The 27,656-nt window shown below is 37.0% G+C and overlaps 1 protein-coding gene across 1 annotated transcript in view; it reads right to left on the reverse strand.

Annotated features, from left to right (window-relative positions):
- The window catches only part of Sytl5 (synaptotagmin like 5), an 85,495-nt gene extending 62,912 nt beyond the window's left edge, over nt 1–22,583 (reverse strand). Inside the window, exons 1-3 of the mRNA XM_034485632.2 lie at nt 22,450–22,583; nt 20,450–20,927; nt 5,186–5,395 (exon numbers count right to left, since the gene is read on the reverse strand). Coding sequence (XP_034341523.1) covers nt 5,186–5,395; nt 20,450–20,568 — 329 coding nt within the window. The 5' untranslated portion in view covers nt 20,569–20,927; nt 22,450–22,583. The remainder of the gene's footprint in view (nt 1–5,185; nt 5,396–20,449; nt 20,928–22,449) is intronic.
- Between the last annotated feature and the right edge of the window lie 5,073 nt (nt 22,584–27,656).

Here is a 27,656-nt window from a genome sequence, read left to right on the forward strand (position 1 = left end):
CAAAGAACATTTACTGCCAATAAAATATCATTTATGCTTCCTTATTGAAAAACACTCCATGAATAGCAAACAGGATATCTCCAATACAGAAAGCTTTAGTCTCAGAGAACACACAAACTACTAGCTTAAATATTAGAGAAGCATTATTAATTGATTTTTTTAGCTATAAAAGTAAGCTTGAGCTTTCATATTTTAAACATTCATATAAATTCCCATTTATTGCAGAAAAACATAACTATAGACAAATTGTTGCTGGAGAATTATATGAGTTCACTGACAGCTATTTTATCTTTAAAATGTCTAGAATGACAAAGAATTTCTTTGATGGGTTTAAAAATAACATAATAATCTTATTTTTTTACATTAAATTACGAAGCCATTAAAGGCATTCCATGCCCATTTACCCATGGATCTTGCTCATTTTATACCAATAGGCTAATAACAAATGTGTAAGAGGGATGGCCAGGTGTGCGGATGAAGAAATAAATTAGACAGATAGATGGCTGGTTGGATTAAGTGAATGTTTCACCATAAAAAGAATGCAATTCATTGTGAAATTTTCTATTAATATATTACTACTTCCTAAGAAAAGCATCCTGTTCAATATCTTAATATTTATGTGAGCATATTCTGACAACTTCTGTTTATCTCTGATAGGTAGATATTTATTCTGTTTAAAGAGCAGACTCTACTTGTTTGTCATGGCTCTTATTTTTCCCCAACTTTATGTTCCCATTAGAATAAAATCATGTTCATTCTGTTTTTCTTCCTTTCACTCCAGTGTGATGATGTGCTTTAGCAGAAGACATTCATTCATCCATTTTTCATTTTATTATTTTGCTCATACATGTATCTGCTCATTTAACAAACACACACACACAGAGGACCTACTTTAGGCATTCCTTTAGTCATGAACACATCATCGATGAACAACGCAGATTTGAAGCTTATATTATAGTAGAGTAGGAGATATAAGAAATAATATAAGTGAAATAGGTAGCAAATGATCTAAATGAGAATTATAGGAAAGGGTTCTTTCATTTTGGGTAGGCCAGCTTTTATGATAATCTTCAAACTCAACTCAACATGTTGAGTTAATTTCTTGCTAAAAATAATAAAAAAAAAAAAACTCAAGAGAAACTAACTCCTGTCTTTCAGAGGAATGATATAATGAATTAGACCTTTAGTAACCATATATACTACTTAATAAATGAATTGATTGAGAAAATACAAGGCCACAGGTGTTGTGATTTAGTAATTACAACCAGTATAGATAAAGTTAAGTGATTTCTTTTCTGTCTATATTGAAGTCTGAGGCTCCATGTAATAGATAAGGGGTTTTGGAGTCTTAGGCCTTAGGTACTTTTGTCAGAACAAATGAGAGTCTGGGCTATACAAGAGAATAAACAGAAATGGGATAAAGGGGGAAAGAATGCATAGTAAGAGTCAACACAGAAAGTATTGGATAAGAATTGGAGAAATAAGTATTGAGATATTTCTCATAAATCCTTGGAATTTTCAATTAAGAGATCAATTGTGTGAGCAATTCTACTAAAATCAGGAACAAGACAAGGTTGTCCACTCTGACAAAACCTATTCAGTATAGTACTTGAAGTCTTAGTTAGAGCAATAAGACAACTGAAGGAGATCAAGGGGACACAAATCAGAAAAGAAAAAGTCAAAACATCCTTATTTACAGATGATATGATAGTATATATAACTATCCCTAAAAGTTCTATTGGGGAGTCTCCTACAGCTGATAAACATTTTCATGAAAATAACTGAATACAGAATTAACTGGAAAAAAAAAATCAGCAGCCCTCCTATATACAAATGACAAATGGATTGAGAAACAAATCAGGGAAAGAGCACCTTGTATACTAGCTGCCCAAAAATAAAAATATCTTGGTGTAACTCTAACAAAGAAACTGAAAAATCTGTATGACAAGAACTTCAAGTCTCTGAAGAAAGAAATTGAGGAAGATATCAGAAGATAGAAAGATCTCCCATGCTCATGGATTGGTATGATTAGTATAATAAGAATGTCCATCCTTCCAAAAAGCAATCTACAAGTTCAATGTGATTCTCATCAAAATTCTTGAGCAATTCTTCACACAACTTGAAAGGATAATTCTAAGTTTCATACAGAAAACAAAAACAAAAAAAAACCCTAGGAGAGCTCAATCAACTTTGAACGTGAAAAAAACTTCTGGAGTTTTCACCAGTCCCAATTTCAAGCTGTACTGCAAAACTATAGTAATACAAACAGCATAGTACAGGCATAAAAACAGGCACATTGGTTAATACAATCAAATTGAAGACCAAGACATAAATCCACACACCTATGGACACTTGATTTTTGATAAAGAATCTATTAATATACAATGGGAAAAGAAATCATCTTCAGCAACTTGTGCTTGTCAAAGTGGATGTCTGCTTATAGGAGAATGCAAATACCTATTACCCTACACAAAACTCAACTCCAAATGGATCAAAGACCTCAACATAAAACTGATACAATGAACCTTATAAAAGAGAAAGTGGAGAATAACTTTGAACTCATTGGCACAGGAGACAACCTTCTGAACATAATACCAATAACATAAGCACTAAGATAAATAATTAATAAATGAGACCTCATGAAACTGAAAAGCTTCTATAAAGCAAAGGATTCTGTTATTCAGACAAAGCAGCAGACTACAGAACGGGAAATGATTTTTTTTTTTTTTTTTACCAACTCTACATCTGATAGAGGACTAATTTCCAAAATATATAAAGAACTCAAGAAACTAGATACCAAAAAATAACCCAACAAATAATCAAATTAAAAATGGGGACCAGATTTAAACAGAACTCAAATTTAAACAGAAGAAACTCAAATGGCTAAGAAATACTTAAAGAAATGTTCAACATCCTTAGTCATCAGGGACATGTAAATCAAAACTATTTTGAGATTCCATCTTATACCTGTCAGAATGGCTAAGATACAAGTGACAGCTCATGCTGGAGAGGATGTGGAGTGAGGGAAACACTCATACATTGCTGGTGGGAGTGAAAACATATACAGTCACTATGGAAATCAGTACGGTGGTTCCTCAGGAAGATGAAACTCAATCTACCCCAAGATCCAGTTATATTACCCTTGGGCATATACTCAAAGGATACTTTCTCCTACCTCAAGGATATTTTCTCAACCATGTTAATTGCTACTTTATTCGTAATAGCTAGAAATTGGAAAAATGTCTAGATGTCCCTTGAAAGAATGAATAAAGAAAATGTGGTACATTTACACAATGGAGTAACTGGGTTTGGGTTACACCAAATTCAATTGTTGGTCAAAGGCAGTGGATAGTGCTTTCTGTTGTGGATAGCCCTGGCCTTGTATTTTGATGTTAATTCCACTTTCCTGGGAGGGGATGCAGAGGAGGAGTGAATCAGTACACTGGTGACTTCTATTGAACCTTCTGCCCACCTTAATTTGTAAAAAAAAAAAGGTTAGAGCCAGTGATTGGGCAGAGAAGGGGAAGTGGAGAAATAAAGGTTGGTGGGAAGAGAGACAGGAAAGAGAGAGGACAATGGAGGAGGAAGACTATGGAGGAGAAGATGATGGAGGAGCAGGAGGTGGAAGGACAAGTGTGTGACTTGTAAAACCCACAAGTTATAAAGGATCTCATAGCTGGGGAATAGAGTAGTGTAATGGTAAATCTGCCCAATCTAGGCATGCAGCATATATTCATAATTATTGAGTTGTGTTTTCATTGACTGGTCTTATTTGGGTTGGAGATTTACCACAACACCTTTCTAATGCTAGGACCCTTTAATATAGTTCCTCATGTTGTTGTGACCCCTAACCATAAAATTATTTTATTGCTACTTTGAAACTGTAATTTTCCTATTGTTATGAACCATAATGTAAATATCTGATATGTGACTCCTAAAGGGGTCATGTCCCAACCACAGGTTAAGAACCACTGGCTAATGGGGCATCTCATGGAAATCCCCAAACAAACCAGGCTGCTGCCAAGACAATAGGTTCCTCTCTGAAAACTGATAGCAAGGGCCCATTGCTGATGGCAACACACACACACACACACACACACACACACACACACACACACCTCTGCACATGGAAAGTTCAACCTGGCACCTACATAGAACCTTTACCCCTACATTCTACTGTGGTCTTTCTGAAACTGCAGGTTGCAGCTTCTGAAAAACACAGATATTTGCATAGATCTTACATTAGGAAGGTTGAAAACCACCGATTTAAAGCAAAACACAATGAGAAAGCTTCCTCCCATTGTTCTGATACACAGCTAGGCCTGGAGAATACTAAGTAACACTTCTAGTGTTGTCCCTCAGCTGATGTGGACAGCATACAGGATGTTTGATGCCTATCTTGACAGTTACCTCAAATGCTTAAGAATGCCAAGAGAGTTCTGTCTATGCCTTTGGAGAAGCCATGTGGTGTTTAGAGGGGCTTAAAGAGGAGAAAACACATTACTGTTTTTTAAATACGGGGAGATACTTATTCTATTAGGTCTCCAACTTTATTATGCTTCAGGGTTGCTTTTACCATTCATTCTGTCTTCTGTACCTGTACTTCTCCTACTAAACACTTCTCTATGTCTCTGTCTCTGTGCCTGTCTATCTCTCTCTCACACACACATACATACCACACACTTTCATACCATATACACACACACCACACTCACAACACACACAGCACATACTCATATCATACACTCACATCACATACTACACACTCATTCAAACCACATACATGCTTGCACACACACTCATACATACCCCCACATACATTCATGTCCCATATACTCATGCCACACAGAGGTTCTCATATCAAATACACTCATACCAAACCAGTCTCATACCATCATACCACAGTCACTGCAAGCATAGATACAATACACACACACACACACACACACACACACACACACACACACACACACAGAGAGAGAGAGAGAGAGAGAGAGAGAGCAAGAGAGAGAGAAAGAGAGAGAGAGAGAGAGAGAGAGAGAGAGACCTGTCAAGCCTGTAACTAGGCTGTGATTTTCAATCTACTCCCCTCTCAATTTAAAATGTTTTCTCATTTCTTAATTTCCCTATTTGAATCTTCTCAATCATCAAGCATGAATTTTGCACAGAAAGGCAGGAGACTCACGCGACTTTGGCACAGACAGTGCACTTCCAGCTGCCGTCAAGTCCCTTAACTCGACACTCACTGCACACCCTGAGTGAGCAGACTTGGCATGGATCTCCCCGGTCAAAGATGAGGCCAAGGGTTTTCTGACAGTGAACACAGACTCTACTGGTCTCTTGGTGAGTCTTCCCACTCCTACGCTTTGCTTCTAAAAGTTCATTTTTCAGCTTCCTGGTAAGAAAAAAAAAAAGGCACATTGAAAATGCAGGAGAGGACTGATAAGAAGCTTCAGTGGATTGCTGCAAAGTATGACAGCGTGACTTTAATGCTTGGGACCCACATGCTAGAAAAAGAAAACCAACTCCCTCAATTTGTCCTGTGATCTCCATGTGAGAGACACAATGTGTATGTGTGTGTGTGTGTGTGTGTGTGTGTGTGTGTGTGTGTGAGAGAGAGAGAGAGAGAGAGAGAGAGAGAGAGAGAGAGAGAAAGAGACCCAACACACAAATAAATATACAACTATAACTAAAACCTCTGCATAGGAGCACATCCTTCTTTATTTAAAAATATTTTCATTCTTGAACCAAGGAATCAGAATCAAGTAGTTTCAGTGAATACGATTTCTCATTCCAGGCTGGATGACCTTTGGAATAGGTGGTTGAGTGAGTATTGTGTTTTACTTACTTTTGTCATTCTCCAGCACCGCTTTTCATCAGTGTGGATTCTCTTGTTCAGGACACCCTTTGACCTTATAATCCTGGAAGTGTTCCCTATGTACCCACATGATAAAAGGCATTAAGCCACATTGGTTCTTTCCTTAAGTAAACCAACGAAGAGTGTAATTATAAATACAAACATATTCTACTATTTCAGTTCTACATACTTCTACTGAGCATTTAAGAGTTTCCAACAATGCCCATTAACCTTTCTTGTTGGGAGCCAACTTTAGTAGAAAGCAGCTAGATCAACTTTGCAGCCATCTGGAACCATATACCCTGATGAAAGACTTGGTTGTCAAAAGCCTATAACAGCTGAAGCACACTCTGATAAATATATTGTTTATCCCGCATAGCTTGTTTTGCTGTTTAGTGACCTCAGCTGTATGGTGCACGTGGTAAAATGTTTTCACCTGTGTTCTCCTGCTTGCGTATATAAATACCACAGAATTCCCTTCAATAGAGAGACTTGATCACACCCTGTCTTGTCTCCATTCTTCGAGTCTCCTGCCCCTGCAGCCCCACTCTCTCTCTTGACCAGAGCACTTAGCCCCAAAAGCGTTGAGCCAAAGCGTTGAGGCAGAGCACGGGCCGCAACACTTTCTGACAGGTACATCTATTCCTGAGTCCAGGATGCAACATAAATTAGCTGTTTACCTACAGGCATGATTTGCCCACTTTTAAATCTCCCTTTTTATAAAATAGGACAAATTATATTCTCCAATGGTTGTTTTATGAGTTAATAAGAGTAAATTTCCTAGCATGACTTCTGTCACATAGGTATTAAATGCATTCCATTTAAAAACTATTTGACAAAAAATATATTTATCTGCCCTTTAGAAACTTGGGATTGTAAGCATAGTCCTTTCATTAGAGGCAGCACTTAGGCAATGGTTGGGGACACTAAATATCAGGAACTGGTTTACTGGATCAAAATCTTCTTTTAAAAATTCTGAATCTGCATTTCATCTAAATATGCCATTGATGGTAGCATGAGAAGTGCAGCTTTGGAAACTGTGTTCTCTAACTTGTCCAGACAGACACGGATAGCTTGGAAATACTGATGTTCAAGTCTCATGCCCATGGATTTGAACACTCTTGGTTTTAGAGATACCCTGGGAACTGCTGTGTCTAAAGTGTCTTTATTTGTTCTAGTATACAATCAGCTTTGGCAAACACTGCCCTAGAAGGATGGCTCATTCCAATTTTAATATTTCATAGCTGTGCCATTGCTATAGGTTACTGATCTCTTATCTTCAATGCCCAGGAAGAAAATTCAGAAACATTCTACACCTTTCATACTATTTCCCTCTCACATTTGTGATATTATGTTTCATCAGACTCAACTAGACTAGCATGTTCCCAAGTGCAGAAAGGACGACTGTATTTTCTTGACCATGCTGTTCAGGGTCTAACTCCATGCTAGGTTATAAAGCAGTTGGATGTGGTAAACAGTTTGTCTCCTCAGAAAAAGTTCACATAGAGAACTGATATATACAAAGTAATTGAAATAATTATAAGAAAACAACAACCCTTGAGAGCAGCCTTATCTGAATAGGTTGATGGGTCAATGTGATAAAGAGTCTACAGAGGGGAGTGGAATGCAAATTCTCTCCTAGAAAAGAGCATATCTTGAGATACTCAAAGTTTAACCTCTTATCAGCTCCTTTTACTAGAATAGCTAGGTCCATGTGAGGAAGTTAGACCCATATACAAGTCAAACATTTGCTTTCCATTTTTGTGTGGTTTAATTTACAGTCATTTATTTAACCGTCTGTCTTAACCCAGAATATGGTTACTTAGCCTGAAAAGGCCCGGGAGTCAGAACAGTACAGATTAGAGGAAAGAAATTATGCAAGGTTCTAAACATCTTAGATAGGCAATTCCTAAGACAATTGATGTTTATGATGTCAACTGCCTCTCACAGGCTAATACAGAAGATGAAAGAGCTTGCTGATTTTTCAAACCTCTCCTAAACAGTGAATTCAATCCCATCTATCCTAATGCATGTTAAGTACACAGTCATTTTTCAGACATTCATGAGGCAAAAGGGTCACTGAAAATATCTTTCAGGCTGTTTCTCTGTTGCTATGACAAAGTACACACAAAGTAATTCATAAACAACAGATGTTAATTCCTTATCTGGGAGGCTAGAGGTGCAAGTCTATAATGCCAGCTAATTACGCAGAATGATCACAATTTCAAAGCCTAACTTAAATGAATTCAAAGTCAGCCTGTATTTTAGAGGCTCTGTCTCAAAAGTAAAGAGGAAAATGGAGAAGTGAGGCTGTGCCGTACTGGCAGAGACTTGCCTAGCATGTTCAACCCTAGGTTCAATCTCCAGTATATGCAAAAGGGAATACAGGAAGGTGTGCTGATATCTGGCTATGGCTTTTTTGCTGTATCACTCATGGCAAAAGGTAGAAGGGCATAAGGGGTCAAGAGAAGACAAGTGAGGCTCTAACTTGCTCTGATAACAAACCCACTGTTAGAATAATAATGAAGATATACATCTATTAATATGGAGGACAAAGTAAGACCTGATGGTCTAAGCACTTTCCATTAGACTTCCATTTCTAAATATGATGTATTGGGCATTAAGTTTCCAAAACATCAATATTTGCATTTTTATTTTGCGTATGAGTGTTCTGCCTGTGGGTATGCATGTGGAACATGTGTGTGCCTGGTGCCTTAAGAGGTCAGAAGAGAGCATTGGATTCTCAAGAACTGGAATTAAAGATATTTGTTGGTGCTGCAAATGCAAGCTGGGTATTCTGCAAGAGCAACAAGTGCTCCAAACCTTTAAGCCATATCTCTAGTGTATGCATCACAAGAGTTCTGAAGGATATAATCAAATAATAGCAGCTAGTAATTAGAATAAATAAAGAAAATATACAATTGGAAAAATGGTCCTAAGGGGAAAGGGAGTGCAGAAAGCAAGAAGAATGGGATAAGCTGAGAGGTCTATTTGTTTTCTCTTCAGGTAGCCAGCTCTTAGAAACCAAGGTGGATTCAGTTCATTTATATGTGCATGACTGTAGTAGCATCTGAAGAAAGTATTTATCAGAGCAATAGAAAGTAAATGGTGGGTTCTTTTTAGTTTTCATCATCTATTACCTTCCGAGTCACTTGCCTCATCCTTTGACTATTTTCAAACTACCATCTTTTTTATATGCTCTACAGAATAATTGCCAAACATATCAGTTCCTAATATTTGGAACTTATAAACATTACAGCATTTGGAACTTTTAGTATCCCCAAAACAGAGAGAAAAAATATATGGATTTGAGTAGGTGAGTAAGTGGAGATCTGGGGGAGTTCAGTTAGGGGAAACTATAATCACAATATATTACATAAAATATTTTTTTCAATTAAAAATCTTCTAAATTAGAAAAAGCAAAAAGAGTATTTTCAAATGTAACAAGACTAAGAATCTTAAGATTGGGAAATTATCCTGGATTTTCAAGATAGACAATTTAATCACCAATGTTCTTTCAATGTTGATGTAGAAAAAGATATTATATAGGTTCATAACAGTAAGCCATGGAGAGAAGCCACTGTGATCTTAGCAGTAGAAACTGAGGCAATGTGACCACAGCCAAAGAATGTAAAGAAACATCAGAATAAAGGAGTCTAGGGACAAGAGTCTCCTGAAGATATTCTGGAAGAAGTAATGTTATGCAAACACTTTTGTCCCAGTGGCAGTTATTTTGGATTTCTGGTTTCTAGAGGAATGAAAATAAATTTACCTAGCATAAAGCCACAGCATTTGTGATAATCCATTATAAGACACCAGGTATAAATATGCCCTTGTATGAACCCAATTTCTTAGTGACTGTAACATCTTTGTGCATAACATGTCCAACTCACTGAGTTCTCAGGTTTTTGGCCTGTTCATCTTTGGCTTTACTTTTTATTATACTTGTGAATAATGCACTGTCACAAAGAAGCCTTGGGGCCTGTCATCTCTAGAAAGAATATTATATTCAAAATCATGAGTTCAAACAGTTTACATTCTCAGAACTAGATATTTTTTCGAAGCCTATTTTACTCCGGACTCTATCACTTCCTCATATCCATCAAACCCATAGGTCCTTCTATTGGACCCCTTCTGCTTGAAATCCAGACTGAAGAAAGTCTTCCTGTACTGGTTATCACCTGCCCTACAGGCCTAGAGTCAGAAATCAACTTTATGGTACACACAAGTATATTAAATAGATTATATGTCATCAGCCTCATATGAAGAAGCAGTCATAGCAAATGAGAAACAGTGAACCTAAAATGCTTCTGTATAGCAAAGGAACAAATAAACATAGTGAAGTAGCAAATTCTAGATTGGCAGGTATTATTTTCAAATTATTCATCTGACAAAAATTAATATCAAATAAGCCAAGGAGATGGCACAGTATGTAATGGAACCTCCCCACAAGGTTAAAGGCAAAGGTTTGAATCCTGGGACCTACATGGAAGGAGAGAGCCAACTCTTTTTTAAAAAGATTTATTTATTTTATGTATAAGAGTACATTGTAGCTGTCTTCAGACACACCAGAAGAGGGCATCAGATCCCATTACTGATGGTTGTGAGCCACCATGTGGTTGCTGGAATTGAACTCAGAACCTCTAGAGGAGCAGACAGTGCTCTTAACCACTGAGCAATCTCTCCAGCCCCAAGAATCAACTCTTACAAGTTGTCTTCTGACCACATACCCTACCCATGATGTGGCATGCATATTCTCTCTCTTTCTCACACACACATTCACACACACAAAAAAAATATAATGAATTTTAAACATTAGGTATGAATAATATAAGGGAGTTTAAAATTTTAACAAAAACCAGATACAAACAACTACTCTCCCTTAACTTATTTCCTAGAGACTGGTATAAGACCTAAGGACTTATCTTGAATCAAGAGACAAAGTCTAAAGATGATAGAACAGTAAAAGACAATGACTCCAGATGTCCCCTTAATAAACACTGCACTAAAGCTGTCACTCAACACAAAATTTTACATTAGTGAAGACAACTAGAAAATTTCCACATCGTTTAAGTAATTATCATAATATCTGTCATTTGTAGCCAAATCTCTTTCCAGCAAATCCAATGTGGACTCAGTAAATATTAGTTCTTGCACTATCCACTTACAAGAGGGGTACTCTTGAGATTTACTTCAGTCACTGCTACAATACATTCAACTTTAAGCAAACTAAATCCAGTCTACAGACAAACTTTCACACTCCATTAAGAAAGCAAAAGGACGCCACAAGAAAACTCACAGAATCAACAAACCTGGACACCTAGGGACTCACTGAGACTGAACCAACAACCAGGGAGCCTGCATGGGTCTAACTCAGACACTCTACATATATGATATAGTTGTACAGCTTGGTATTTCTGTGGGACTGTGAACAGAGAGAGTGGAGGCTGTTTCTGACATGTTTTCCTGCCACTGGGGACCCCTTTTCTCCTAAAGAGTTGTCTAATTCAGCCTTGATATATGTACCTTAGTCTTATTGCAACTTGATACGCCATGTTTGGATGATATCCCTGAGAGACCTGCCCTTTTCTGAAGGGAAACTGAGGAGGATCCGATGGGGATGAAAGAGGTGGAGAAGTAGGCAAGGTGGACACTGGGAGGAAAAACTGAGGTCAAGATGTAATATTTAAGAGTATAAATAAATTAATTTTAAAAAAGAAAGCAAAACTGATGGGATCGATCAAATGAATGGCAATGACAAAATGGCAAATGGCAAATGAAAGCAATAACAAGAAAAGAATCGCAGAACTCATGATACACAGGCAGGATAATATGCCAGCAGCTCGAAGATGATGACTCCTATCACTCCTTTTGTTAATATTCAGAGGTAGTGCCATCTATTCTAAAGCTATTTCATATCTGCTTGAAGAAAATTCTGTGTGGATGGAATCTTCTTCCTGTATTTTGGATATAAATTTGTTAGCTTTTATACCCATGATGTGTTATCAACATGGCTGCCTGAATGTAAGCTGCACAGGAACACCACCAGTAGGCAAAGCCAAAGTGAATAGGAGGAAACAAAAAAAAACAAAAAAAAAACAAAAAAAAAAACCCAACCATACAAAAGGAACCACAGGCAACTACGTAATGGTGAAAGATATAAGTCTTCCTTAGGAAACAACACACCAATGAGTTATCCAATGCAAAATGGTCATCTCTGAAAGCATATGTACAAGTAACATTATTATAAACAGAGCAGATTATATTTAGGCATGTATTTGTACATAAATATACATGTAGGCATATAACACAAATTTGAAAAAGAGCAAGGTGGGGTATGTGGGAGGGTATGACTGGAGGAAGATGAAGGGGGAAACAATTTAATTATATTGCAATCTCAAAAATATTTAAAAACAATCAGGTTTGGGGGGTAGAAACTGTGGCTCAGCGGTAGAGTGCTTGCTTACCACATGTGAGGCCCTGGGTTCCATCCCTAGCACCAAAAACTGAAACCCATACAATATATATACACACATATACATATGTGTATATATATATATATACATATATGTATGTATATATGTATACATGTATGTATGTATATATATTATAAATTGTATGTATGTATATAAATGTACACACACACATATATATAATTTTGTTTTTATAGCAGCTTCTGTATGTATAATTACTATATAAACATTACAGTGTATAGCTACAATAATGACATGCAATCTTCATTATGTGTCAAGCCATTAACATTGGGCAACCTATAAGAAAGGTATGGTTTCCATTTTATAGGCAAGAAAGCAGAAACACAGCTTGATGTTGGTCAGAATTTGGAACTAGAATTTAGTATTTAAAACAAATAAGCAAACTGCACTCCTTTCTATGCATAGGAGTTTTACAGGCTATGTGATACTAAATGGGTTCTGCTCCGAAAGGACTGTGTTTTGTGAATGCTAGGTATTTCCTAGTGGTATAAAGCCATGTTGAGCACACTCAAAAATAAGCTGCAATAATCAAAAAAGCTTTCTTTTGCTGGTCTATTTCTTCCATAAAACATCTGTCCAGGTTGACTCATGTCACAAAGCATCTTGTGACAAATATCCCCTATGGAGCTGCATTTATACCACTGTCATTTTAAGAGATTTCATAGAGATTTTGATTTGTTTTCATTAAAAAAGGCTATTAAAAATCAACATGTGAGAATCTGAGGAAGGGTAAATCCTGGATTTGAACCAAAAGAAAAGACTCTTAATAAGAGTCCTATAGAATATGTTCCTATCCAGATGAAGAAATCTCTGTGAATTCTGCCCATCTCATGTCTGGAGATTGCCTTGAGAAATGGAACAATCTGAGCCTATTTTAGGTCATTCTGATGAGAATGCCTTTCTTACCCATAGGCATTATCCAAAGCAATGCACTTCTGTCTTAGGTTGGTAGGGCTCTGTGCAGAATCTTACCCGTCCTTGGCTTGCCAGCCTGTTAATTTAATAACTCTGTCTGGGGATCCATTTTCAGGTTCAAGCCATGTACTTTGGTTGCCAACATGTTGATGTTGTTAAAGACAAGCTTTAACACAATGGGCAGGAATAAAAGTATTCCCAGGACAAGAAGAACTTGTTGGGGGCCGACTTTAGCAGAAAGCAGCTATCAGCTTTGCAGCCATCTTGAGCCATATACCCTGACATGAGACTTGGGTTACAATAGCCTACAACAGCTGAGCACACTCCAATAATCTTGGTTTAGATACCTTGGGTGTGTGAGATTAAAGGTGTGTGAGATTAAAGGTGTGTGATTTAAGAGTGACCTAGAGATCAGATTTAGAGACAAGACCTAAGGGCATGATTATAGGTGTGACCAAAAGGCATGGCTTAGAAGTGAGACATATAAAAGGCAGGGGCAGACAGAGATCAGAGAATCAGACAGAGGAGACAGAGAAGCAGACACTTCAGAGAGTACAACTTGGAACTAGGAATAGGTTAGAGAGAACATCTTGGAGTTAGTTATTAGACATTAGGCACTTGGCACTTGGAAGAAGAAACTTGGAACTTGGAGGCACTAGGGACTAGGAACTAGGGACTAGGAACTTAGGACTTGGGGCTTGGAGAGAGGAAGAGAGACTGAAGAATAAAGGGGATTGAAACACATTCTGTCTGGTCTCCATTCTTCGAGTCCGGCCTCACTCTCTCTCTCTCTCTTGCTGAACCCCGACCCACGGACCAGAGTGGCAGCTTGGACCGGGATACAGTGGCCGTCAAACGCGGGGCAGCCTGGGCCTCAACATTTTGCTCAGGCTGCGACATTTTTTGGCTGCCCGAACGTGGGCTAGTGCGGTTCCCAACATTTTTTGGCCACCCAAAGTGGGCCAGCTTAGGTCCCAACTAGAACTAGCCTGATCATGCTATATATGCCATTCTTGACGCTTGACCTAAATGGAAATACTGACCTCAGGCCATGGGTAATTTTATCAGCAGTATCTGCTGCTTCAAAACTCAGCAGAGCAACATTCTTTAAATTCATAAGCCCACTATGCAAAGTTAAAACATTCAGAGAGGTGTTAGAATTATGTCAAATACACTGCAAGTGTCTTTAAACTTCAGGCAGAGAGTCTTCTGGACTGCTTGGCAAGAATCTGACATGGGCCAAGGACAAGAAAATAGGCTGCTTGGCAGGAATCTGACACTGGCCAAGGACAAGGAAGTAGGCTTCAGGCAGGAATCTGATATTAGACTAGAACAAAAAAGTAATTTCAGGCAGGAATCTAAATATTAGGCAAAAACAAAAAAGTAATTTCAGACAGGAATCCAAATTTTAGGCTACAACAAAGGAAGTAGGCGTCAAACATGAAAATGACTTTGGGCTAGGATAGGGAAGTAGGCACAGATATTTTGGTCATCCTGATAAGCCCTTAGAAATAGTCATCTCAGGAGTGATCACAGAACTTTGTTTATTGCCTTACTTGTTCTTTGACTATTGGTGTTTATTGCCTTGCTTGTTCCTTGACTATTTGCATTTATTGTATTGTTAGACCTTCAACCTAGAACTGACCTTAATACATGCATGTAATTAAAATAGTATAAAAGCAAAAAGGAGGAGGCGGATGTGATAGGGGGTTCTAGGGAGGAGAAATGGGAAAAGGCGATGGCATCTGAAATGTAAATAAATAAAGTATCCAATAAAAAAGAAAATGGAACAATCTGAAATTGATTCCCAATCTGAACATGGTGTAAAGTAATTAATAGCAGCATCAAGCTTAGCTTCCAGTAATATGCTAGGAGTTCCCTCCAAACCATGTGAAAAGCTAGACAACTGGTATTTTGCCAGTTGTATGTCACCATGGCACAAGCTAGAATCATTTGAGAAGTGTCTCAATTGAGAAAAGGCCTACATTAAGAGTCACCTGTAGGCAACTTTGTGGTTAATTTTCTTAGTGATCGATATGGGAGGACCCAGCTTATTGTGGGTAGTGTTAACCCTGGGAAGGTAGTCCTGGATTCTATAAGAAACTGAACTGAGCAAACCGTGAGAAATAATCCAGTAAGCAGCATGGTTTCTGCTAAGGTTCTTGCCTCTGGGTTCCTTCCCTAAAACATGATAGAATGACCTGAGAATTGTAAGATGAAATAAACCCTCCCCAATCCTCATAGTGGTTTTAATCATTGTGATTTAACACAGCAAAGTACTTAAAATGTACGTACATATGTATGTATGTATGTATGTATGTATGTATGTATATATGCATGTGTTGGCATTTTAAGTCAGAAAAGAAATATCAAATACCATCTGCCCTAGTGAAACTCTGTCAAGGTTCTCTTTGCCAGATGCTGCTTAACATGCCACCTTTGTTAAATTACTTTGCCTTCCCTGTCTTGCTTTTCCTAGGACTTCAAGGTTTAATGGTTTAAAAAACATAGATCACTTGCACTCAAAACTTAGGCTCAAGTTCTCTTTTTGGTAAACCCAACCTAAGGCAAGTGTCTGAATAATAATATTTAGACAAGTGTCTAAATAATATTTAAGACAAGTGTCTAAATAATATTTAAACAAGCGTCTAAATAATATTTAGACAAGTGTCTAAATAATATGACAAAGATAACTCATTACAATTCTAAAGAAGTGAGAAATAAATCAGTACTCTTTGGATGTTTGCTGTTTATTAATTCTTATCTAATATCACAGAAGAAATTGATTTCATATATAATTACCAAACTGAGTCTTTCACTTCAAAAGACCTGAAAACAGCTATTGTCTTCTATCCTGACCATCAAAGGAATAAGAATGCTTTTTCTGAAAGGCATCTTTCCTGGACATCACAACAGCAAAGCATCATATTGATAATAGGATAAATTACTTAGAAAACACAGACACATGGAAAGATCAGTACAGCAAGAAGTATGAAAATGGCATTTCTTTTGGAAACAACAAAGGACAAAATACTGGGCTTTAAAAGATGGTTGCTATGACAAACGGAAGAATAGGGCTGACTTGATGGAAAGGAATTGGGCATTTATGAAAAAAAAAGATCAAGATGCTTTAAAGAGAACACATTGCCCTTGAAAAGATCTTTCAAAGCTCTTCTGCCACTGGTACAGGTACATACTAAAAAGTTACAGTTTTAGTTTTTGCAGGTATGAAATGTCTCTAAATTGAATTTATGCAAATGTGGGTTATTTTCACTATGGCAAGGAGACTATGCACAGCAAAAAAATTCAGTGCTTAATTTCCACATTTTAATCTTAAAGAAGATAATTATGTGAATTCAGGTTGTCACAGATGAGACATTACAAAAAACATTTTTTCCTGGTTGTTGGTAGAAGCATATGGTATAGGAAAAGTCAAGCTACCATTTACTTAAAACTCACTGAGGATTAAGATTAATAAATGACTTAAATGTGCATAAAAGATTTAAAAAGCATGTTTTTGGAAAACTATTATTGATAATTAAATTTAGATTCTATAACAGGAAGATGAGATGTTCATCTTGAATAAAAAACAAAACCAATACATGAAATGGATATTCTTATCAAAAGTTACTTACTTGAAATTTAAAATCTGAACTGTGACCTTTAATAATAAAAATTTACTTATACTACTTATTAGAAAAAAGTCTACCTTCCCAATAATACAAATATATTATATATTTTCTTATGAACTGACCACCATTGCAGCTGGGAGAGGCAAATATTTTTCAGTTCCCACACTTAGCTCCAATATTTAGTATTCATGTTCTAGATTACAGGTACTTCAATATACTGTCTGTACAATTTACAGTAAAAAGAGAATAAAATTGTCCTGGCTATTGGTACAGATTACTTTCTGCTACCTAGAGGTTTGACTTCAACATCAATTCTCCTTAAAGACAATACATTAAAAAGAGAAAAGACTAAAATGGTTATACCTGGAGGAGACAAACATATACACTTTGATATACATACATATAAGGAAGACAGGTGATTTTCCTGTATATTTCTATATCTATTGTTTAACTTTAAAATAGTAATATAAATTGTAAGTAAAACAGTATACTATACATCTCTACAGAGAAAGGTACATGAATATATACACATTGTTTATGATTATAGTGACATTATTTCAAACTAACACTAGTTCAAGCATATATAAGTGCATTTTGCAGCCCAATGCTTGACATGTCTCCAAATATACCTTGACAATAAAATGTCTCTTAAAAGAAAGATTCTGTAAAATCAAATTTTATATATAATTATGTTTTTCTATATGGAATGTAACATGGAGTCCAACTGAATTTAGATGCAATATATATAAGCATATATATTAAGTTCTTTGTGTATAATTTAATATATGTTTAATAATTTATTTATAATATAATAATATAATAGATACTAAAATTAGTAAGCTCTGGGTAACAGAACTTTTTCTTTATTTTGAGAAACTTAATAAGAGTTTGAATTCCACTAAACTAGTATATTTACACTGGTATTTCTTATTTTTAATTATGTTTATGTGTCTATGTGTAAGTTTGTGTGCATGAGTGTGTCAGTGTTGGTGACCAAGGAAGTCAGAGGTGTCAAATCTACCTGATGCTAGAGTCACTGGAAATTGGGATCCCCTCAGCATGGTTGCAGGGACTGGAACTCAGGTCCTCTGCCCAAGGAGCACATTCTTAACTCCTGAGCCATCCCTCCAGAGTCAATCATGTTGGGATTTCTGTAATGTATTAAGGGGCTTTGTGACAATTCTATTGGGATGAGAATAAAAATGTTTACCAATCTATAAGTCCAGTCCAATACTTTTCTGCAAACAGAGGCAGTGAGTCTTCAGGCTTTTGAGAAGGTCAAAACTTATTTCATTCTTAGTGCTAGAATGATAAATTTGGGAAAAAACAGCTTTTCAGATTAAAAATTTATAGAGTATTAAAAGAATGTTATTCTTTGCACTCATTGCCTTCCTTGGCTTTCAGGAAGAATATATTATCCCTGAAATCACATTTAATTCGTTTGAACCAAATGTTTGATTTATTTGCTTTTCTCTAATCTTTCTCTGCCTGCAGGACTGAAATGAAAGAATGAACTACTTAAAGGTAGTTTCTTGGGCAAGGTGTACAAATTATTAGTGCACTAAGGCCAGGGCTTACTTAGTGGCCCATTCCAGTGGAACTAGGCCTGTGGAACAAAACAATAAATTTGTGCTTTAGAGTTTCAGTGTCATCATGCACAGATCAACTTAAAGTACTTTCTGTCCTTCTTTAAATGTTTGATAAAATTCATAGTCACTTTGGATAATAGCATACAGCTAACAGGTCAGAACTATCATTAAATGCCAGGCTAAAGAAATGTATTCTGTTCTGTTCCATTTTACTGATGGGGAGTGGTAAGGCCATGGGTATGTTTTCAACAGAGCCACTAAAACAGCTATAGGTTTTTGAAAAGCACCTGTTATAGAATGTTTCCAGCCATTGCATGGCCACTGATCCATTCACAAACCATAAACAATTTTGCTTATCAATAGGAGACCTGCATTAGGTTAGAACTATTCATTAGGTTAGAACATGGAGGTGGGGAGGGGTTCACGAAGCCCTGATCATCCTTGAGAATTTATAAACAGTTAACAGTTTCTAGAGATGAGAGCTCATGAGGCCACCCCATGTTCTAGAATCGAACATGCTCTAGAATTTGAAGGTTGTTGTGGGAGGAGCTGAATTCACAAGCATATTTATAAGCTTCCTTAATCTTTTCAGCAGTGATATGAGGAGCAACGTTATCATTGTTTTATTGATGACAAATCTAAATCAGAAAAATTGGGTGCAGTAATATCTAGTTCTTCTTTAAGTAGAACAAAATGATAAGAAATGATAAAATTAAAAATATTTGACCCAGGAAGTGGTGGTGCACATTTTTAATCCCAGTAGATTAATTGGGAAGCAGAGGGAGGTGGATCTCTGAGTTTAAGGTCAGCCTGGTCTACAAAGTGAGTTCCAGGACAGCCAGGGATACAGAGATTAACCCTGTCTCAAAAACCAAACAAGAGAGAGGAGAGAGAGAGAGAGAGAGAGAGAGAGAGAGAGAGAGAGAGAGAGAGAGAGAGAGAGAAGAGAAAAGAAAGAAAGAAAGAAAGAAAGAAAGAAAGAAAGAAAGAAAGAAAAAGAAAATAAGAAAATTTGTTTTAACTCAATGAGATCTCATTCAATGCCTATTTGGCCCTGCTTTTGTAGATTATAGCAACATTACCATGCCTCCAAGAACATGTAGTTGCCTATATCTCATGGTAGTCAGAAAACAAGAAACCAGTGTCCAATAATATCTTTGAGGGTCATGCTTTCAGTGACTAAGGACCCCTAGCTAGATTCAGCCTCTTAAAGATTCCACTCCCTCCAAGTCATGGTACCACCTTGGGACAATGTTTTTCACACATGAGCTCTTGGAGAATGCTATAGATTTGTTAGTTTGAATGTATGATGTCAGTCTATGAGTTTGTATGTTTAAAAACTTGGTCCCCAGAGGGTAGCATTTGCTATAGAAGTTTTTAGAAGCCTTCTAGGCATAAGTCTTAACTGGTGAGTGTAAGATTGCACAAGTGGGAGTTGAGAATGATGGGCCAGCCCTGCTTCTAGTCTGCTTTTGTAATTTCTGGACTGTTGAGATACCATGCCACCCATGTTGTTACCACTATGGACAAAAAGGCTCATAATCCTTTCCTCACCATAATGGATGATATTCTCTGAACTATAAACCACGTTGACCCCTTTACTTGCTTGTACAGTTACAGCGATGTAAATATAACTAACACCACAACAAGTTGCTTAAATATCACACAAGCCATTCCAGAGTTGGTACTCAAAAGTGGGGAGTCTTTCTTCTTAGCTACAAGGTTTGCTGTTGGCAAATGGGTGCCTTCATCTCACTAGCATCTTATTATTAACTGATCTCTATCCTCTTTAGCTAACTGGAACAGAACCAAAAACATTGTCAAATATTTGCAATACTTTTGAAAAGCCACAAAGTCCCTGATCAATATCTGTTTCCAGTGTGACTGTCAAATTCCCCATCAGAATCACTGCAAACAAATAGAAAGCAGTTGAATAAGGGCAAAACAAGAAATGCACATCACCTTATCCTCTTGTCTTCCACTTTTTTCAAATATTCATCTCTCTTTAGGACTCCCAGGATCATTTCCTTCTCATGATCTAATAAAAATGACAGATTGATGAGCTCCGAGTTCTTAGACATGGTATTTCGGCAGCAGCTCTGTGTAGCAGTGGTTGAATCTTCCAGAAGGTGAATGGATATTTACTATTGTTAACGTTCCCCTCGTCAACTTGGTGTCCAAGCTGTTCAATTTAATGGGATTTCTTTCAAGGTTTCTGTTGATTGGCTGACAAGTACTAGGTATTCTTTCATATTACAGAGAAAACATGTTTTGCTGAGATTACAGCCCATAAAAGTCGTTGTTTGAACAGAAAAACTTCTCTAAAGCATTTGCTGTGTAGATAGTCAGCAGCTAAGATTCACTAATGATGCTGAATTTTGAGCTCTCAAAAAGCTTCAGAACAGGACTCAATTCTTCTGGGCCCAGAATGTAGAAAATGCTGAAAAGGTAGATAAAGCAAAGGTGAGAAAAATTAATTAGGTCATACCACACATAGCACTTGTTCAACTATTTAATTTTTGAAATATCAGTGTGTCTAGCTTAAACAAAACATTCAAATTAAAAAAAATACATGGACTGTGGTGTGTGTGTGTGTGTGTGTGTGTGTGTGTGTGTGTGTAATACAAGTCCCAGTTCTAGATAATCACTGGAAGTGTTATAACATCCCTTTCAAATAGAAGAAACAAGCATGCTAAAACCAGATGGCCTAAACTACTACTCTTGACAATATAAGAAGCTCACCAGGCCCTAGATCACATCCTTAACTTCAGTTTTGTGCCTAGATTCTCTGAGTATACCCACATAAGAATGATAATTTTTACAATTGTTTGGTAGATTTGGAGATTTCTATCTGAGAGATATTTCTACCTGAGGTACTGTCCCTCAGGTTTCCTTTATACCTATGAACTACAAACTATGCCGTTTCCTTGGCTCTTATCAGAATTCTAGAAATAACTATTTATTCAAAGACTGCTATGGGGATGCTTACCCATGAGGTCAAACCAACCTTAAAAAAAATGTTAGTTGATTTAAAAGGATAGAATCTCTTTCAGAATCTCTTTAACTCTTCCAAAAACTTGTGTTATGTCCAGTGTTCACCAGCCAGAACTCCAAACTGAAATGGCTCCTACAGACCACAAAGTAGCTCCATTTGAACTAATGTCCCAGGAGCCTCCAGATTGGATTTATTTGAGGCTTTTTGCCAATCTGCAAAGACAATGAGACTGTGGGGATTAGAAATTCGGAGGAAGCAGCAAGGGCAAGGGAGACCCTACAGAAAATGCAATGCTTTGAATTTTCTACCAGTGACAGCTGCTGTCTCCCCAAATAAAGTACACACCTTGCTTTTCCATTCTTGTGTGTCTCATCTGGCTTTAAGATGAAATGGAAAAACAAATAAATAAATTGGAAAGTCAGTGACTGAATACATCATCTTTCTAACTCCGGTTCACTTGCAACATACTTTATGCTTAAAAATGTCTGGCTTAGTGTGTTCTACACACATATTTTATAGAATGTATTTTTTAAAATATTCAAGGGGTTTAAAATGCTTCAGCTATACTAATACTTATGCATGTGTTGACCAGAATATATAAATCTACACTCTCAAAATCTATGAGTATGTCCTGTGACTGAATAAATAAAGAAAAGGTTGACAAGAGGAAGCAGTGAGTAAAGTCCTTGCCACCAAGCCTGACGTTCTAAATTTGGTCCCCAGGACCTACATGGTGGAAGGGGTAAACTGACTCCAATGAGCTGACTTCTACATGCCCATGTCTCATGTACCTACCCACCCACTCACTGAATAAATAAATGCATGTAAAATTGGATAATGGAAGAGAAGCAAACCATAAAAGTGACTGAAAACTTTAAAGAACTTAAGAGAAACAAAATTGGATTGGTGGGGCTTAACAATAGGATCCTTTGCCCATATATGGACCAATAGGCTAATATAGTAGTACCTGGATTCGTGTATAAATGATGACCAAAGAGATCATAAGTAGTCCAAACTTTATTGAGAAAGTCAGGATATTTCCTCCAGAAGGCAGGGACTGAGCTGTGATAATAATTTAGTAAGACGGAATCTTACTAAAGATCCTGGAGAAACACAGAGTGGAAGAAGGAAAATGGTAAGCATGGGCATAGAAACTGCAGGAGATAGATGCCCCTCCCATCAGGGAAAAAAACCTGGCTCTAAGTGGAAATAACTTGCTACCTGAAACACATTCCATGTTTAGTAATGGTGCCTCTGTCTAGAAAAAAATTCATATCATTAATCTCTAAAATAATACAGCCAATCCCCCTACTCAAATTCCGTTTTCTTGTAAATCCTTCTTGTATTAAGTAGTCTGGCCATAGAGTTGGCCCTTCAGGAGTAGACTTTCTAGCCTTGTTTGCAGAGCCCTGTCTCCTTGGTTTAGTTTGAAAGCACATCTCATCTACATGATCAATATGTGCTCCCTAAATTGCATCAGTGAGCATTTGCACTGAGGAGTGAAGTGGGGTGCAGTGCGTGTACCTAACTATCTGTCAATTTGTGAGAAACCCCTTCAGCTAGATTATAGCTCTACTTGGGGAATTCTTTACCACTGATGCCCTTTAACAAGTCTCATCCTTCTTAAACACACAATGGGCACTGGTCAGATTAAGAGGAGTAAATTCATTTTTACTTTACTCCTATTGTCTTATGTAAAGAGAGCTCTGGGATTACACACTACAAATGTGAATTCCTCCCTGTGTGGTTCATGATAAACTGGGATAAGATCCTCAACTTGGGACATTGATCATTTTGGATGTACTGAATCTGGTGGTAATCAAAAAAGGAACAGCTAACGGGTAGGCCATTGAGAGTTTGACCATTCTCTGTGGAGTTTGTGATAGCACAAATTGGACATTTTTTTTCATTTTTTTTCTTGTGGGATGAGGAAGGAGATAACAAGAACCAGGGGCAGACCAAATGGAAGGACCCGGAAGTGAGTGTGATCAGGGGTGCATGATGTGAAACTCCCAAAGAATCAATGAAAACATTATGTTTAAAAAGCTACAGTAAGAATTACCACAGCTTCAAGTATACATATGAAGTTTTAAATGTATCTGTTTTTAACACTACATAGTAGAAAATAACAAGGGCTAATAATATCCTAGTTAAAAAGTAACGTCTCACTACTAGCTATTTTATTCAAAAACAAACACTCTCTCTCTCTTTCTCTCTTTCTCTCTCTCTCTCTTTCTCTCTCTCTCTCTCTCTCTGTGTGTGTGTGGGGGGGGTGGGTGTATGTGTGTGTGTGTGTGTGTGTGTGTGTGTGTGTGTGTGTGTGTGATGTGGGTGTTCTCATGGGCCAGAAGAAGGTGTTGTATCCCATGGAGTTGGAGTTAGAGATGCTCATGGTGATCTTCCTTACTTGGGTGCTGGGAAAAGAGCCTCAGTCCTCTGGAATAGCAGTAATTGCGTTTAACTTCTAAGTCATCTTTTCAGCTTCATTATTAGTTGTTTTAAATGAACCTTTAAACTATAATGTTTCTGACTGGACTCTTAGTATAAAATTAATAAAAAACAACACCTATCTGTTGTGTGCCCGTTTCTGTGTGACATCAGTCAGACAGATTTTCAACATGCTTAGAATGATGTTTAGAATGCTGGCCAACAGCATATGCAGTTTACTTATAGGGACTTTGAGGTAGATAAGCAATTATTTACAGGCAACAATAATTTGAGTACTACAAAATTTACATACAAAACATAGAAAAACTAACATGGAAATCAAAACAAGGTTGGGAGCAGGGAAGTAGCTTGTTCTTTTCCATTTTTATTTATTCTTCTCTCATATATCACATTTAAACTCTAGTTTCCCCCTTCTTTCACTTCCCCAAGTCTCTGCCCTCACTTCCCCTTTTCCCTAGATCCACTCCCTTCCTCCCCTCAGAAAAGATCAGGCCTTCCAGGGACATTCACCAAATATGGCATAACAAGCTACAATAAGACTAAGCACATAACATTACATCAAGAATGGAGGACGGCAACTCAGGAGGAGGAGAAGGGTCCCAAACAAAGGCAAACGAGTCGGAGACAGCCCCTGCTTTCACTGTTAGGAATCTCACAACGCTACTGAGCCACCCAACCATAACATATATGCAGAGGACCTAGGTCAGACCCATGAGGTGAGGACTGAACAGCAGATGATGTGGAAGTGCAGATATTTTGACTAGAGCAGTTTCTTCCCTTGTGAATAAGTCTATTTCATATATCATCTACCAGTGCAGTAGCTCAGATTCTTTTTTTAATTGTACAATAGCATTGTTCTCTAAACTAACAGACTCATTAATGTAAAAAAAACAAAAAAAACAAAAAACACTATGTCTTGGTGTCTTGTGTGTGGCCCAGGCTGGCCTGGCCTTATATGTATGAGCTTCCTGCTTCAGCCTCACCATCACTTCTTGGCTTTTCTTTTGGGGGGCTAAGATTAAGTGTACCCAACAGCCTTCAAAGTACTGGGATAACAGGTGTTTGTCATAACATCTAGCCTATCAGCTTTGTGTTGATGCTTCCTTTATAATCCCTTCATGAAACAAAGCATATTATCTCCAATTTTCAGATGATAAAGCCAGGGCAACTTTCCTAAGGCCAACTAGCTACTTGGCACAGTATGCTTTCTGAGATTAACCCCCACATTTAACTGCCTCTAAGTGCCTCTGTGGAACAACAGTAGCTCACAAGATGGTATGCTGTGGTATTTCCCCAAGGGCTTTAGTCTAATGAAATATCTGAATGATGCTGGGAATATAACTTAGTAGTAGAATGTTTGCCTACACTGTGAAAGACCATGGCTTCAATCTATGATACTGCAACAACAACAACAACATGGATACATGACCTTTAGAGATTCCTAAATATTTAAACTGGGCGTAGTGATATAAATCTATAATTCTGACACTAGAGAGGCTAGAACAGGAAGATGTTGAATTTGGGGGCTGTGTTGGCTCCACAGTGAATCTATGTATTTAAAATAAAAAAGAATGAAAATATCTAGGCAGTGGTGGCACATGCCTTTAATCCCAACACTTGGGAGGCAGAAGCAGCAGGATTTCTGTGAGTTCCAGGCCAGGCTAATCTATAGAGCAAGTTCCAGGATAGCCAGTGCAGTTATGTACAAAAACCCTGTCTTCAAAAAACAAAGATAGCAAACTAAAAACAAATAAACAAAAAGAATAAAACAAATATTCTGGCTATACATAACTAAGCCAACTTATAACATTTTAAATGCAAATAAATAAAATAACCAATAAAAAATAAAAATATAGCCAAATGCAAAAAAATGTAGTTCATTCATAGAACATGTCAGAAACAGTTCAGTTTGGAAAAACATACTGGCATAAGATGTTTCAGTATTATTTAAGAAAAGACCATTGAAAAATGTTTGTTAGAAGAAAACCAAAAATAATAAATTCAAAAAAATACTTGAAAGGAAAAATAGAAGATGCACTTAAATTATAGCAATATTATCAGTAGTATATATCTTGAAATGTTTATACTTACAACAATGTCATTGTAACTTTTTAAATGAGGGGCTCAAAATATATCAACATATTATTAGTTGAAAATAAGAAAATAGGGCTAGGGAGGTAGCTCGGTATTAGAATGCTTGCCCATCATTCAAAAGACTGTAGGTTCCATCCCCAATATTGAAAATAACAACTACCAACAATCAAAAAGAAACTTAAGAAGATAATTATGATTTTAGATGCCTATATAATTTATACAACAGATATGTATATATGTGATATATGATGCTGCACAGAATAAAATAAATGATAATGCAAATAATAATATTGAACTTGGATTATCCAGGGTTCATGAAGGAATAAAATAATGCATATTTACGTATTCATTATTTTGGACATGCTCATATAACAATATATTATTTGTTATTTAAGCCTTGAAGAAGTCATAAAGTATCTCAAATTAGAAGCAAAAGAAGAAAGCCATAAATAGCTTTAAGTTTCCAAGAAGAATTCAAGTGATACTACCAGCAATAGAGAAACAGGGATGTGCTGCTGTGAGTTCCAGAAATATTAGGAATTATGTGACCCCATACCAGCCCATTGAAGTCTTCCATCTCCATTCTTGTTCCTCCAAATGGTATTCACCCAAACAGAATTTTTAACAATTATCACAATCACTTGAAAACAATCATGTGCCCACCCCAGCCCCCAATACTTGCCCTCACACTCAGGTCAGGGCACATTGTAATTTAGGTAACTCCTACTTCAGATATAGAGCCTTTTATTTATTGTAGACTTATACACATGGGCAAATCTTGTGTATTGAGAAGCTGGTGGCCATTAGTTTATAGTTCTTGGACTATTGATAATAATGCTATCCTTCCCCACTTTCTCATTGTCAACTGACACAAATTCTAAAACTGAGTCAATAACAGTCCCTCAATGACTAACTCGAGATAACTGTTAAAGGTTTGCTCTTCTACCAGCATCTCTTAGTCCATGTCTGGCCCACACATGGGCACTGGCCTGAGACCATGAACATACCTTTGTGCATGCATCTCCTCTCCTTTGTGCTCTTGCTTTCATAGTGCAAAGTCTCAAAGCTGGGCCTTGTCCATGCTAGTTAAGCACTCTATTACTTTGATATATACCCCAAACACTATGGTCTTTACTCTTAAAAGTCTAAATTGTTTTATATAGTTTGCAAACCTTTCACAATTCAGACCTTGACTATCCCTCTCTTATAGATCTATTTTTCTAGCTACATTCAATATGTCATTCCTCTAAAGAAGCCATAAGTTTAGCTATTGGGCTTTGTTTTGTTCTGGTGAATCGAAGACATGAAAGTAGAAGTAGACATAGTTAGGATAAGGAAGGAGATAGGTAGTGGGAAAGGACAAAAAAGGTGAGGAATGATAAAAATGATAAGAATGAATTACATAGAAGGAAATATCACAATTAAATCAATTATCATTTAGAATTAATATATGCTGATGGAAATGTGCAAAGGAAGTCATGACCTTTCTTGCCTTCAGCTCTTCCTACTTGCCTGCTTAGGACTGTTTAATAGATTTTAAAGATGCCACTTTGTAATCCTCAAAATTTATGAATATATTACTTTCTGTAGCAAAAGAGGATTTCAGATAGAGTTAAATCAAAGAGTCTGAGG

Source organism: Arvicanthis niloticus, chromosome X (genome assembly GCF_011762505.2).
Source record: "Arvicanthis niloticus isolate mArvNil1 chromosome X, mArvNil1.pat.X, whole genome shotgun sequence".
NCBI lineage: Eukaryota > Metazoa > Chordata > Mammalia > Rodentia > Muridae > Arvicanthis > Arvicanthis niloticus.